This window comes from Harmonia axyridis, chromosome 1 (assembly GCF_914767665.1).
Source record: "Harmonia axyridis chromosome 1, icHarAxyr1.1, whole genome shotgun sequence".
NCBI lineage: Eukaryota > Metazoa > Arthropoda > Insecta > Coleoptera > Coccinellidae > Harmonia > Harmonia axyridis.
This window is the reverse complement of record NC_059501.1, coordinates 86,119,975-86,132,941: the sequence shown is the minus strand read 5'-3', so window position 1 is coordinate 86,132,941 and position 12,967 is coordinate 86,119,975. Positions and strand designations below refer to the sequence as shown.

Genomic DNA, 12,967 nt, shown 5'->3' with positions numbered 1-12,967 from the left:
ATTGAAATTCCATCGAAACATGCGCATCCTCGCGTAGGAGCCCTTCTGCGCGATCATTCCGTGACGTTTGTTGAACGGACAACTGTCACAAATAAAGTTCTATTATTGTTAAGTTACTGCGATTTATTATATTCTAGCTTCTCAATTCAAAATAAAACATGTCGTACGCTTATTTATTCAAATACATTATTATAGGAGACACAGGTAAGTTAATTTACGTATACCTTATTGGAACAATGTAGCTGTTATCGACAGGATAATTTGATACAGATATTTCCTTTTGATAATAGTCGTAGCTGTACGAAAATCGATATTTTCAAAAATGTGGACAAGTCACGTTTATCGATTACGAATTTCGAATAGTAAATGAGGTAAATAATGAAGAATCATCTAATAAATTCGTGCCACTAAGAAAAAATCACGATCTTGAATTTTAAAGACAAAGAAATAATATTTTTGTAATCTTAGTTTTAGTTCGCACGTATGGAGGAAAATGAAATGAATAAATATTGTTATTGACTGTAGCTCAAAACTTTTTGAATTGAAGGATTTCTTGGTTTTTTCAGGAGTTGGGAAGTCCTGTCTGTTGCTCCAATTCACAGACAAAAGATTTCAGCCTGTGCATGACCTAACAATAGGTGTCGAGTTTGGTGCTCGAATGATAACAATTGATAGCAAGCAAATCAAGTTACAAATTTGGGATACAGCAGGACAAGAAGCTTTCAGGTCCATCACCAGATCTTATTACAGAGGAGCTGCAGGTGCTCTTCTTGTCTACGACATAACCAGAAGGGAAACATTCAACCACCTCACAACCTGGTTGGATGATGCAAGGCAACACTCTAATTCCAATATGGTCATTATGTTGATCGGAAATAAAAGGTTGTTTTTACGAGAGTAATTTGTTTGTTTTTTTTTTATGATGATGGTTTTTAGTGATTTGGAGAGTAGAAGAGAAGTCAAAAAGGAAGAAGGTGAAGCTTTTGCTAGGGAACATGGGTTAGTTTTTATGGAAACTTCAGCTAAAACTGCGGCTAATGTTGAGGAAGCTTTCATAAATACAGCTAAGGAAATTTATGAAAAGATTCAGGAAGGTGTGTTCGACATCAACAATGAGGTGAGTTTTTCATTTCTTATTGGATCTTATCAATCTTTTTTTGAATCTATGTGCAGACATTCAATTTTTTTACCAAAACAAGGATGTTTAAAAGCTGAAGTGATCACAATCAGGTTAGAATGCTTCCTTCACCAGTAATTCTACCTGTATCTCGAAAACAAGGCACCATCATCTTTTTCAAAATTATCCAAGGAATCTCCTTCCTTTGTATCTCCAATTTAGGAACAGTTAAATCAATATTTGAAACAAGCTAACCAAATAAATTCTGTGGAAAAGAGTGCGGTTACTTTAACTTTTCAAGTAAAGGGTGTTTTTTTTGAGCTATAGAACTTTAAATTGCAATAAAACAACGATGGATTATTCGATTGACATGAATTTTATTTTTCCGCAAGATAATCTTGTGGCATTACATTTTAAATATGATTTCTGGCATATGACCGCTACGGCTGGCTCGGATGTAGTCCAATCTGGACGTCCAATTTTCGATGACTTTTTCCAACATTAGTGGCCGTATATCGGCAATAACAAGGCAAATGTTGTCTTCCAAATGGTCAAGGGTTTGTGGCTTATCCGCATAGACCAATGACTTTACATATCCCCACAGAAAGAAGTCTAGCGGTGTTAAACCACAAGATCTTGGACGCCAATTCACAGGTCCGAAACGTGAAATTAGACGGTCACCAAACGTGTCTTTCAATAAATCGATTGTGGCACGAGCTGTGTGACATGTTGCGCCGTCTTGTTGGAACCACAGCTCCTGGACATCATGGTTGTTCAATTCAGGAATGAAAAAGTTAGTAATCATGGCTCTATACTGATCACCATTGACTGTAACGTTCTGGCCATCATCGTTTTTGAAGAAGTATGGACCAATGATTCCACCAGCCCATAAAGCGCAACAAACAGTCAGTTTTTCTGGATGTAACGGTGTTTCGACATACACTTGAGGATTAGCTTCACTCCAAATGCGGCAGTTTTGTTTGTTGACGTAGCCATTCAACCAGAAGTGCGCTTCATCGCTAAACAAAATTAAATGGACGTAGTGCGCGATACGAATTCCGCACAGAACCATTATTTTCTAAATAAAATTGCACTATTTGCAAGCGTTGTTCAGGCGTGAGTCTATTCATGATGAATTGCCAAACCAAACTGAGAATAAATCACTTGACAGCTGTAAAATCGGTCGCCATCTTGAACAGTAATGCCAACTTAAAGTTATATACCTCGAAAAAAAACACCCGTTATAATACCGAGCCCTCAAATGATTTCATATTTTGTGAATAATTGTTATATTTTTTCAGGCAAATGGAATCAAGATTGGTCCCCAGCATTCTCCAACCAACCCTTCCATTCCCGGTGCTGCAGGTGCCAGTGGATCACAGAGCGGAGGTTGCTGTTAAAAAAAATCCCCCTAACCATATTTTTATCATTCTTAAGTCCAAGAATTACGAGATGGTCATTTTATTACAAGTACCTTGTTCTATTTATTTTGAAGTTACTGTGCGCGGTAATATTCTAGCGAATGGTCTGAGAGTTTTCATTTTATCGTATTGACAATTGCGTTGATAATTTTTCAATTAGAATCCTATACCATTCTTAAGACAAAGTGGATTGTTCACTTTGGAACCTTTTAACGAGATTAGTGTTTACAGGGAATTTAAGGTGTTTTCGGAGCCTCCTTTAATACCTATCTGCGATTATTTGTATTCTCTGTCTTTTAGTTGGAAAAATAATTTGCATTTCTTTCCCAGAAATGACTTATTTTGTTAATTGAAAAGGGTATTAATAATCTGAATTGTAATTTTTGTATGTAAGCTTCAGTATAATCAAATACAAATTGTAAAGTACACTTTTTTATTTGTTTTTTCAAGCAACCCGTAAAACATTCGAAGTCCTACAATTTTTGTTTTCCTATTCATTTCAAGACTGCATTTTGGATGCAGATGAGAATTATAGATAGGAAATTATTTGTACCAATGTATCTCAATCTTCAAGGTCTAGAAGATAAATTATTAATTTAAATAGGTGTATGCACTCAGACCAATACCGAACTAATGGCAAACCAATTATAATTTTTATGAAAAATTAAAAAAAAAAAAGATCTACTGAACTAATTTTTCCCACTGCATTCACATATAGAATTCTGCAAAGTGTAAAGCATTATTAAACTTAGTTGAAGCTACTCGTCTTAGATGTAGCCATAAATTCGTAACCAATCATAGACCTATAATAACATTACGTTATTATAGATCTATGACATTCTATGACCTATAATAACATTACGTTATTATAGATCTATGACATTCTATGACCTATAATAACATTACGTTATTATAGATCTATGACATTCTATGACCTATAATAACATTACGTTATTATAGATCTATGACATTCTATGACCTATAATAACATTACGTTATTATAGATCTATGACATTCTATGACCTATAATAACATTACGTTATTATAGATCTATGTAACCAATACAATGACGACAAATCCGGCCATCCGCCATTAAATGTCGAAGGAAACAATAGATTCGGTGCTTGAAGTTTCAGATTATCGCCTGCGCGAAGGTAGATCGACCGCTCGTTTCTTTTGATAACATCTTCACATTTTGGGGTGGTTTGAACCCCCTAAACCAGTCACAATCACTAACAAGTTAAACAAGGATGCTTCAAAGCATGTGAAATAGCTCGGCACTCGAATGTAAATAGTGAAAATCAGAGATCTCCGGTGAATGTTCGACCTTTAATGGCGGACAGGGCTCCACCAACATATCAGAACTCTGACGAGCCGTGTCGTCACTGTAGTAACCAACCATATACATGTTATTATAGGTCTATGTAACCAATATAAAGACTTAATTATTATTATTGAGTCACTGTAATATTTTGTATATCTATCTCATAGACATACAGGGTGTCCCATAAGTGGCACGTCACAGTGACACCGGAGGTAGGTCAGCTAAGGAGGGACCTAACCAGCCTAACATGACCCCAGTAAAAGTTGCATGGTTTTCGAGTTATTACCAAATTACGTTTTTTAGTGAATTTTCACCTTTTTTGACATCGTCAGGGTCAGAATTCTGCTGGAAAGCTCTCGAAGCTTATTTTTTTTGTTGTAATGGAATCTTAAATAGTTATTTAAGATGGCATGAGTATGATTCTGTCAAAAAGTTATGTGGATTTCCGTAAATTAATGGATAAATCTTGATTTAAATTGCTAGCAAAACGAGAACTTCGACTTTGGACACCTGCTGTGAAAAAAAAATCCTTAAAAAAAACGAGCAAGTAACATCAAAAAATTGGGCATTTTAGACAGATTTAGAAATGGTACAATACACGAATCTTATGCCCATAAAACTAGGTATTTTCATCATTTTACCGATGCCCTACTTAACTAAGTTGAAACTAGGAACCCCGCTATCAGGTAATTTTGCCGCTTGCTATGACATTACATTTGATACCGGGCTTTGTTATTATTTGTTAAAGTCACAATAGGGAAAAAGATGGATTAGGGGAAGCGAAAAAGGAATATTATTGAAAAAAAAAGGTAAATTAATTAAAAACAGACTTAACTTTCGAATATTTATTTAATTCTTAAATCTAACTTACAGTAAATGTTCAAACTGTTTCCCTCGGACTCTAATGCATAAATGACACCGGATTTTTTTTATTGGGGATGTTTAAAGGACAAAGTGTATGCAAAACCAATAAGAAGCGAGGAAGAATTGCGTGAACGCGTATTCGACGCAGCCCGGACCATATCGGAAATTAGTTTAAGAAAATTGAATCGTAATTTTATAAAACGGTGACATTTATGCATTAGAGTCCGAGGGAAACAGTTTGAACATTTACTGTAAGTTAGATTTAAGAATTAAATAAATAATCGAAAGTTAAGTCTGTTTTTAATTAATTTACCTTTTTTTTCAATAATATTCCTTTTTCGCTTCCCCTAATCCATCTTTTTCCCTATTGTGACTTTGGGTTTGGAAGTGAGGTATGCCTTACAGGACTTATAGAGTCCTGTAGAGTCCGCAGCAATCCACGTATAGCGTGGATTGCTGCGGAAATAATTAGTTTGGTAATGTACGTATAGATAACTTACAGGCAGACAATTTTTCTACGAAATTTGGAATATCTCAATTTTGGGGTGTGTTAGGAGGAAACTGATAGCAGACTAGTATTCAGCATGGAAAATTCTTCAAGATATCAAATTATGAAGCTAATCCGGAAAGAAAAAAAATTTGAACCATAATTTGTCTCAAAAAATTCGAAATATCTCAGTTTTGGGGTAATCTAGTGAGGAACTGATTGCAATTAGGAATTGAGCATAAAAAATTCTGAAGCCCATCCGAAACCAAAACTGTTTTTGGCAAAAAAATATCCAAGGTTATAGCCTTGGGCCGAAAAAATGGACATATGGAATTTGAACATATTTTTATGTTTTTTTAGGGGTTCCGCGGTCGTGAACTCCAATTTAGGCATCGATTTCGCTGAGAAAAATTTTTAAAACCATTTAAAGCACTCTATTTTCACGAAATTCGAAATATCTCAATTTTGCGTTGTGTTATGAAGAAACTGATCGCAGGTTAATATTCATCTTGGAAAATTGGAACTACGTATGAAATAAGGTAAGGGTATGCAATGCCATATTTATTTATTACTAATTAAAACAAAACATTGAATTATACGAGAGTTCATTTTCTGTATATTGTTTTCATAAGAAACCTACTAAAATGACTAATAAAATGGATATTATTTCTCAAAAAAAATATGAATTTCAATTCAATTTTATCCTCTCCTAGGGATGGTTGTATCGCCTGTTTTCTCTGGACTACGTTTTGTGTGACGTGGATTGCCAGCTATCTCACCTTTGCTTTGGTTATCGTCAGATGGATCTTCTTCTGAGGGGTTTGTTGTTCCTGGTGATCTTTGCCATTCTGTCTGCCAGTTTGTATCCTTTTATTGTTTCTAGGGTCTTCATTTCAGTTGTTCGCAATATCCTCTTTGTTGTGGACTTTTCGGCTTTGGTCTCCGCTCTGTTGATAGTTTTCATTTTGAAATATAATAATTCACTTATATCCTGTATTCAAGTTAAATATCGATTTTTGTAATATTAATTCTTACTAAGGAACAATTAACCACGCCACTGGAATGTTCACTGCACCTCTAGTTGTCAATTTTGCAGGTTTGTTGTTTTCCTACCTCACTTTATCATAATACTGTTACAATTGATTAGAATATAACGCTATTTACGTTTGAGGCCACCCCTATGTTTCCTTTACTCTGAGATTTTTCATTCATAAGTGACATTTATGTTATTTTTTGTTCAAATGAACAGAATCCAAATGCTTTTTGAGTTGAACTTTCTGGTTGGCTGCATAATCACATAAGTAACATTTAAGTATATCTTTTTCTATTCAATTGGACAAATCCATATTAATTTTGAGGTAAACTTTCCGGTTGGCTACATAATCACACAGGTAATTATTTTAAGTTCAAATGGACAGAATCTATATGCCTTCTGAGGTTATTTTTCTGATTGGCTGCATAATCACATGAGTGACATTTATGTTCTTTTTTATTCAAATGGACAGAATCTATATGCTTTTTGAGGGTAACTTTCAGGTTGGCTGCATAATCACATAAGTTACATTTATGTTCTCTTTTATTCAAATGGACAGAATCTATATGCTTTTTGAGGTTATTTTTCAGATTGGTTGCAAACTCACATAGGTGACATTTATGTTTTCTTTTATTCAAATGAACAGAATCCATATGATTTTTGAGGTCAACTTTCCAGTTGGATGCATAATCACATAAGTGACATTTATGTTCTCTTTTATTCAAATGAACAGAATCTATATGAATTTTGAGGTTATCTTTCTGGTTGGCTGCATAATCACATAAGTGACATTTATGTTCTTTTTTATTTAAATGAACAGAATCTATATGAATTTTGAGGCTATCTTTCCGGTTGGCTGCATAATCACAGAAGTGACATTTGTGTTCTCTTTTATTCAAATGGACAGAATCCATATGAATTTTGAGGTAAAATTTATGGTTGGCTGCATAATCACATAAGTGACATTTATGTTCTTTTTTATTTAAATGAACAGAATCCATATGAATTTTGAGTTGAACTTTCTGCTTGGCTGCATAATCACAAAAGTGACATTTATGTTCTTTTTTATTCAAATGGATAGAATCAATATGAATTTTGAGGTGAACTTTCTGGTTGGATGCATAATCGCATAAGTGACATTTATGTTCTTTTTTATTTAAATGAACAGCATCTATATACTCTTCCAGATTGTTTTTCTGGTTCAAAGCAAACTCGCCTATTTCATATTTAATAGACGGTCTTATTCCATTCTCATCAGTGCAATGATGAGCAATATCCATGATTTCAGTCTTTTCATCAATATGCCCCCCATCAGTCGTGTACTGAGAACTAGAACCAAAAAATAATTGTAACATTTTGATTTTCAATTATAAGAGGTTTGAAGAGAAAATTTTCATTCAAAAGTGTTCTTTCACAAAATCGAATTTTCAAAAAGATATTTCAAAGGAATATTTCACAAAGTGTGACTTTTTTGTAAAAAGTATTGTTGCTTGATTACATTAATTTTTCTAGTTAGAGAATTTGAAAGAGAAATTTCAATATCACATAATACAATAATCAATAAGACTTTATTTCATAGAAATTATTGAAATCTTAAGGATCTAATCTACACAATTTCAAAATAAATATATTTTGATATGTATCATTTGTTGAAACTTATTTATCCCATTAATTTATATAATCTGATGTATTGGGTATTTGATTTGTAGGGATTGAAAGTGAAAAAAGTTAAAATTTGGCCTACAGTATCAAGAAAAAATAATGAATGCTTACGCTAAGTCGAATGAATTTCCTTTTTCATTGCTTTCATCATTTTCTCCCATTTCCATCTTCACTCTGTGATGAGTACTCTTTGGTTAGTTTTCTTCTTTTTCTCAAACAGATCAATCTGATTGAGAGAGTCTGAATATGGGCTCAGCCTGAAAAACCATGTACCCAATCTCGGTAGTGTGAATGTCAGTCTTGATCCTGGGTCCTGGGGCAACAGGAGTCTTGGAAGTCCAATCCCAGGACTGATTATCTAAAGACCTCAAATAAATTTAATGGTAAAGGAAAATCAAATGAGGAGAGTGTAGAGTATAGAGCGTTACAATTAAAAAAGTTGTTTTCGCAACAAAAAAACATGTGTGTAATATCCCCAAATACGCCACACTCACAAAAAGCGGATTCCTGAGACAACCAGTTATGATCTTTCTCTAGGTTTGCTGTAATTTGTTCTCTGACATATCACTGCCACTCATCAATAAACATAAGTCGTCCGCATATTGTACAGTTTGTATGTTAGATGCAAGCAGATTAGGAGGAAGAAGAGAATATAAGTTATATAAAAGAGGAGGAAGAACACCTCCCTGTGAAAGGCCACAGGAGGTATTTACTGGTCCCAAGATAGTTCCAAGTGCTAGACGGGTAATATAAAGGGATCGATTTATCAAAAGGTCTATGATGAGGTTGGAAATAGGAGTTGGAACAGCTTCAAGATCAGTTAAAAGAACAGATGAAGAGACATGATCGTAGGCTCCCCGTATATGTCTAGGAAAATTGCCATTACTTTTTCTCCGCGGGAAAAAGCTCCATAAACAAATGTGGTCAGAAATGCTAGGCAGTCATTTATAGAACGACCCCTTCGAAAGCCGAAGAGTGGACGGTTTAGACCAACTTGGTCTTCAATTAATTTTTCAATTCGATGCTTCAATAGTGTCTCAAAAATTTTGGTGATACATGGTGACAGAGAAATAGGTTTATAACTAGATGGGAGGTTTGGTGTCTTGCCTTTCTTTAAAAAAGGAAGTATATAAGGGTCTCTTTATACTAATACTTTATACTATAACATCCGGGTGTTAAATAAATTTTATTATTACTATTATTAACAAAAGAAGCTTTGCAGATAATGGGGCATGTGTATACATTTTATATGACAGACCATCTAATCCTCAGCAAAATCTTTTTTGATTGATAAAGCCAAAAGGAGTTCCTCAAGGGAGAAAGAATCACAACGATTTGCGTTTGAATTCGAAGTGCTAGAGGAAATACTATTGCCTGTTTTTGTTAAGTTACGGAGAATGGAAAGAAGACATTCTCTTGAAGGCGGAGATGTATGAGGTGGTATAGTGGTGCCTGAAAATTTTGTAATTACCTTCCACATTTTACTGATTGGTACAAAGTCAATATTTTCGCCAAAAAATTGAAATGATGCTTTTTTTCTTATTCCTAATCAGCCTCCTACAATGTGCTCTTCCTTTTTGACGGATATAAAATTTTCCAAAGTAGAATCCAACCGATATCTTTTAAAAGCATCTTTTTACTTCTACAATTCTACAGTTGGCAATATTGTAATGATTCTTAGGTCTAAATTTCTCTTTGTAGCGTGCTCAGTGTAGAGCGCCATTATCCATATCCTAAGTCTAGATGTAAGTACATATTTGTTTGATAATACTCGTGTTCAATATAAATTTATGAAACATTTCCATTGATTATATTACATAGTTAAACAGTTTCACTGTGTTATTCTTAACCCAATAGTCATAATCGTTATCCCACCAGTCTCTCTCTTATATAAGAAAGAGGAAGAAAAGTGTTGTGACAAAGCATCAAAAAGACTCAAGGAAAGTTTAATATCTGGGGGAGAATACATGCAAAAAATTTTGAGGGATTCTATGTCAAAGGCTAATAACTGAACCATTGATGGAAAAATCAAAGTGTCTAATGGAATTTCACAATAGGGTATATTACGTCTGATAGCAACCGCTATACCACCGTAACCATCGTTCCTATCCTGTCTTATTAGAAAATATCCCTGAAGTTGAACCTTGAGGGTGGGATTAAGAAAAGTTTCATTGAGAAGTAAAATAACTGGATTTAGTTATCAACTAATATTTTCAAATCAACCAAGTTGCGCATCATGGAATGAATATTCCAATAAAGAATTTTAAGGTACATGAAAAGAGAATGTGAATAAAAAATGAAAAAAAAAAAAATTTTTTTTGAAAATGACAAATCGGAGTATGCAACATGATTGATTTAATAAAAATATAAGAAAGGTGATTAAAAATTTAAATTGGACTCGGAGGGGATACTTCCATGCTTCAGTCAAATATTCTGAAAGATTGTAAATTATCATCAATAGGATTTGAACTAGTTAAATTAGGTTTATCTTTGTGGTTAGGAGAAATGGGAAGGGGTGTATGCAAGATTTCTTCGATAATTATTATTTTTTGGGGAGGGATAGATGACGGGGTGTCTGACCCTATAGAATTTGTATTAGTGGGAGTATATGTGTAGAGTGCCTGAGCATGTGTCTGTTTATCATAACCAAATGTTCTTTCTTTACTTTTTTAGGAAATGGATTTGCTATTTACTCTTGAGACAAATGACGATTTGCGTATTGAGGATGATATGGGGGGAAGATGGAACGTTGAGACAAATAGGTTAGAAGGAATTTCAGAGGGTAAAGGAGCTGATTGGGGTCTATTGGCTATATTAGCTTAAAAAAAGGAGATATTATGTGTTGCCATCAACTCTCTAATCTTAACTTGCCTAAGATACTCAACACATGATCTGTCATTGGAAGGGTGATTTCCCCTACAAAAAACGCATTTTGGTGTTTCTTTACATTTTAAATTAGCATCATGAGATTCACCACTTGTTAAACACCTGTAGTTACCTCTACATTGCATCTCAGTGTGACCATAACGAAGGCATTTACGACATTGAATGACAGGGGGTATATACAGGGCAACTTCAGTGCGAATATTGAAAATTTCAAAATATTTTGGAAGAGAGGTACCTTGGAAGATAATCAAGCATGTTCCAGAAGGAACTCTGGTTGTTGTATCATTAACTATGATATTACGTTTGAATCTAGGAACTCTGGGGATTGGCGTATTGGGGAACATAGCTACACCATATTGGATTATATCTTCCTCTGTAATATCTGATCCAATATCCCTTACAATTCCCATCGAAGTGACCATACGAGCTGGGATATAAACATAATACACTCCAGCTCGTTTGAGTTCTTTTCTACATATATCTTTAATATCTAAATTATTTTTATGAGATGTATGTAGGCATTTACCAACGTTCATTGCATTGAGATTACCGATATTATGAGAAATTGACTCAATTATTACACAAAATGGACCTTTGTCGGATTTATTATATTTGAAAGATTTTCTAGAGTTCGCTGAATTTTTGTTTGTCAATAATTTGAGATAGATTATTAATTTGATGAAGTAATTCACTATCCTGAGATTCAAGGACTGTTTTTCTTAAGATCGTGATCTCCTCATTTAGTAAGTTTAAATCTATTTTATTCGGAGATTCTAAATTATCTAAAGCACTGGCTGCTCTAGGGGAAAGAAGTGGTGAGACACGGGGGTGATCCCCGGGGCTTTCAAATGACATTCTGCTACTAGTTGTGCTAGATCAAGTTGTCTTACTCAAATTATATGAAAAAATATTCTAGTCTACCTAGATTTAGCAGTAACACTTACCAGATTAAACACGAAACACAATTTTGAGGTTAGAAACTAATAAGAAAACAAGAAAAAAAAATAGTCAGTAAGTTTCTATTTGTTCTATACTTTGATGTTTGACATTGATAAAATTAAATTTAATTTTTTCAAATACACCTATAGTCCATTCAGGAATTATTTAGTGACGTTTGTGCACTCTCTTGTTAGTTTTTAGCATAGTCATAGACAAACTAGTTTATCTATGGTTCTTAGTTAAGGCATGCGCACGTGCTCGAACTACTTTCTATTCGTTCTATACTTTGATGTTTGACATTGATATTGATTGTGAAAAAATTTAATTTAATTCTTTCAGATACACCTAATAATTTTCATCGATAAACACGAATAACGGAACATTAAATGATAGAAACTGGTACTCGTTGAAATTCTATGCGGCGCACCCACACTTCTATATTTTAACTGAGCCCTTAGTTAAAAGCACAGAATACTACATATATAAAAGTTGGCCTGCTAGTGTTAATTCTTAGGAAACGTGCATAAACGCCCGCATTGATTTGTTAGCGTTCAATTCTTAGTTCTTAGGACTGGTGCATAAGCCCACATCTACACACTACAATCACAGACTAATCTAGTAATCTGTGCTAAAATGTTATCTGTGACCCACCATTAGAGCGGTACCACTTCGGATATAGATCTCAGTCAACTATCAACCAATAACAATCGGAGGTTGCGGGTTCGAGCCCCGCTCGGGGAGGTACTTTTTCCCCAGAATTGAAAAATTATCTGATCGCCGTGAATTTAATTTGGTTATTTGAAACAAAAAATTGTTTGTGAACAATGCTTAGACTGTTTAAAAAGTGATGAATACGGTTTATTTTTCAAATCAAATCAAATTTATTTAACAAATCATTACAAAACAATAGGTAACAATTAATAGTCAATGAAAAGCAAAAATAATGAAACTAACAGAATAGTATAAAAAAAAAGTAATAATTATTTTACTTGAATTCGTCTGACAGATATTCATCAACCGAATAATAACACTTGGAGATCAGAAAGTACTTCAGGCGTTTTCCATAGCATCTGCAGAATTTGATCTCGTCTGGGTGATGGTTGTACAATTTGATCGCCAAATAGTTTGTGGCCTTTTGTGCTTGTTTTTTTCTGTGGTATGGTAAGCATTTCTCTTCCTATTCCTTCGTGAAAGTTTACTTAATCCGACCCGATATTTTTCCAATTTTAGTAAT

General features: G+C 34.0%; 1 protein-coding gene and 1 long non-coding RNA gene across 3 annotated transcripts; one reads left to right on the top strand and one right to left on the bottom strand.

Annotated features, from left to right (window-relative positions):
- Positions 1 to 42: 42 nt before the first annotated feature.
- Positions 43 to 2,966, top strand: LOC123671105 (ras-related protein Rab-2). Its single transcript, XM_045604788.1, has 4 exons — positions 43 to 204; positions 567 to 882; positions 937 to 1,117; positions 2,419 to 2,966. Exons 1-4 carry the CDS (start codon positions 159 to 161, stop codon positions 2,515 to 2,517), a joined length of 642 nt encoding a protein of 213 aa, XP_045460744.1. The 5' UTR covers positions 43 to 158; the 3' UTR covers positions 2,518 to 2,966.
- Positions 2,967 to 7,453: 4,487 nt separating this feature from the next.
- On the bottom strand, positions 7,454 to 11,908 carry LOC123683042. Of its 2 annotated transcripts, none has more exons than XR_006747932.1 (3): positions 11,739 to 11,908; positions 8,020 to 8,274; positions 7,454 to 7,575 (listed from the first exon to the last, which is right to left on the bottom strand). It is a non-coding gene; the product is annotated as an uncharacterized LOC123683042 (long non-coding RNA). The 2 variants fall into 2 exon arrangements; XR_006747933.1 differs by having other exon boundaries at positions 8,020 to 8,266.
- Between the last annotated feature and the right edge of the window lie 1,059 nt (positions 11,909 to 12,967).

Excerpts from the sequence above, each read along its gene's own strand:
- LOC123671105 (XM_045604788.1), top strand. The coding sequence starts at position 159 with ATGTCGTACGCTTATTTATTCAAATACATTATTATAGGAGACACAG. Across the intron at positions 205-566 it reads CATTATTATAGGAGACACAG|GAGTTGGGAAGTCCTGTCTG; the intron begins GTAAGTTAATTT and ends TGGTTTTTTCAG. Across the intron at positions 1,118-2,418 it reads TGTTCGACATCAACAATGAG|GCAAATGGAATCAAGATTGG; the intron begins GTGAGTTTTTCA and ends ATATTTTTTCAG.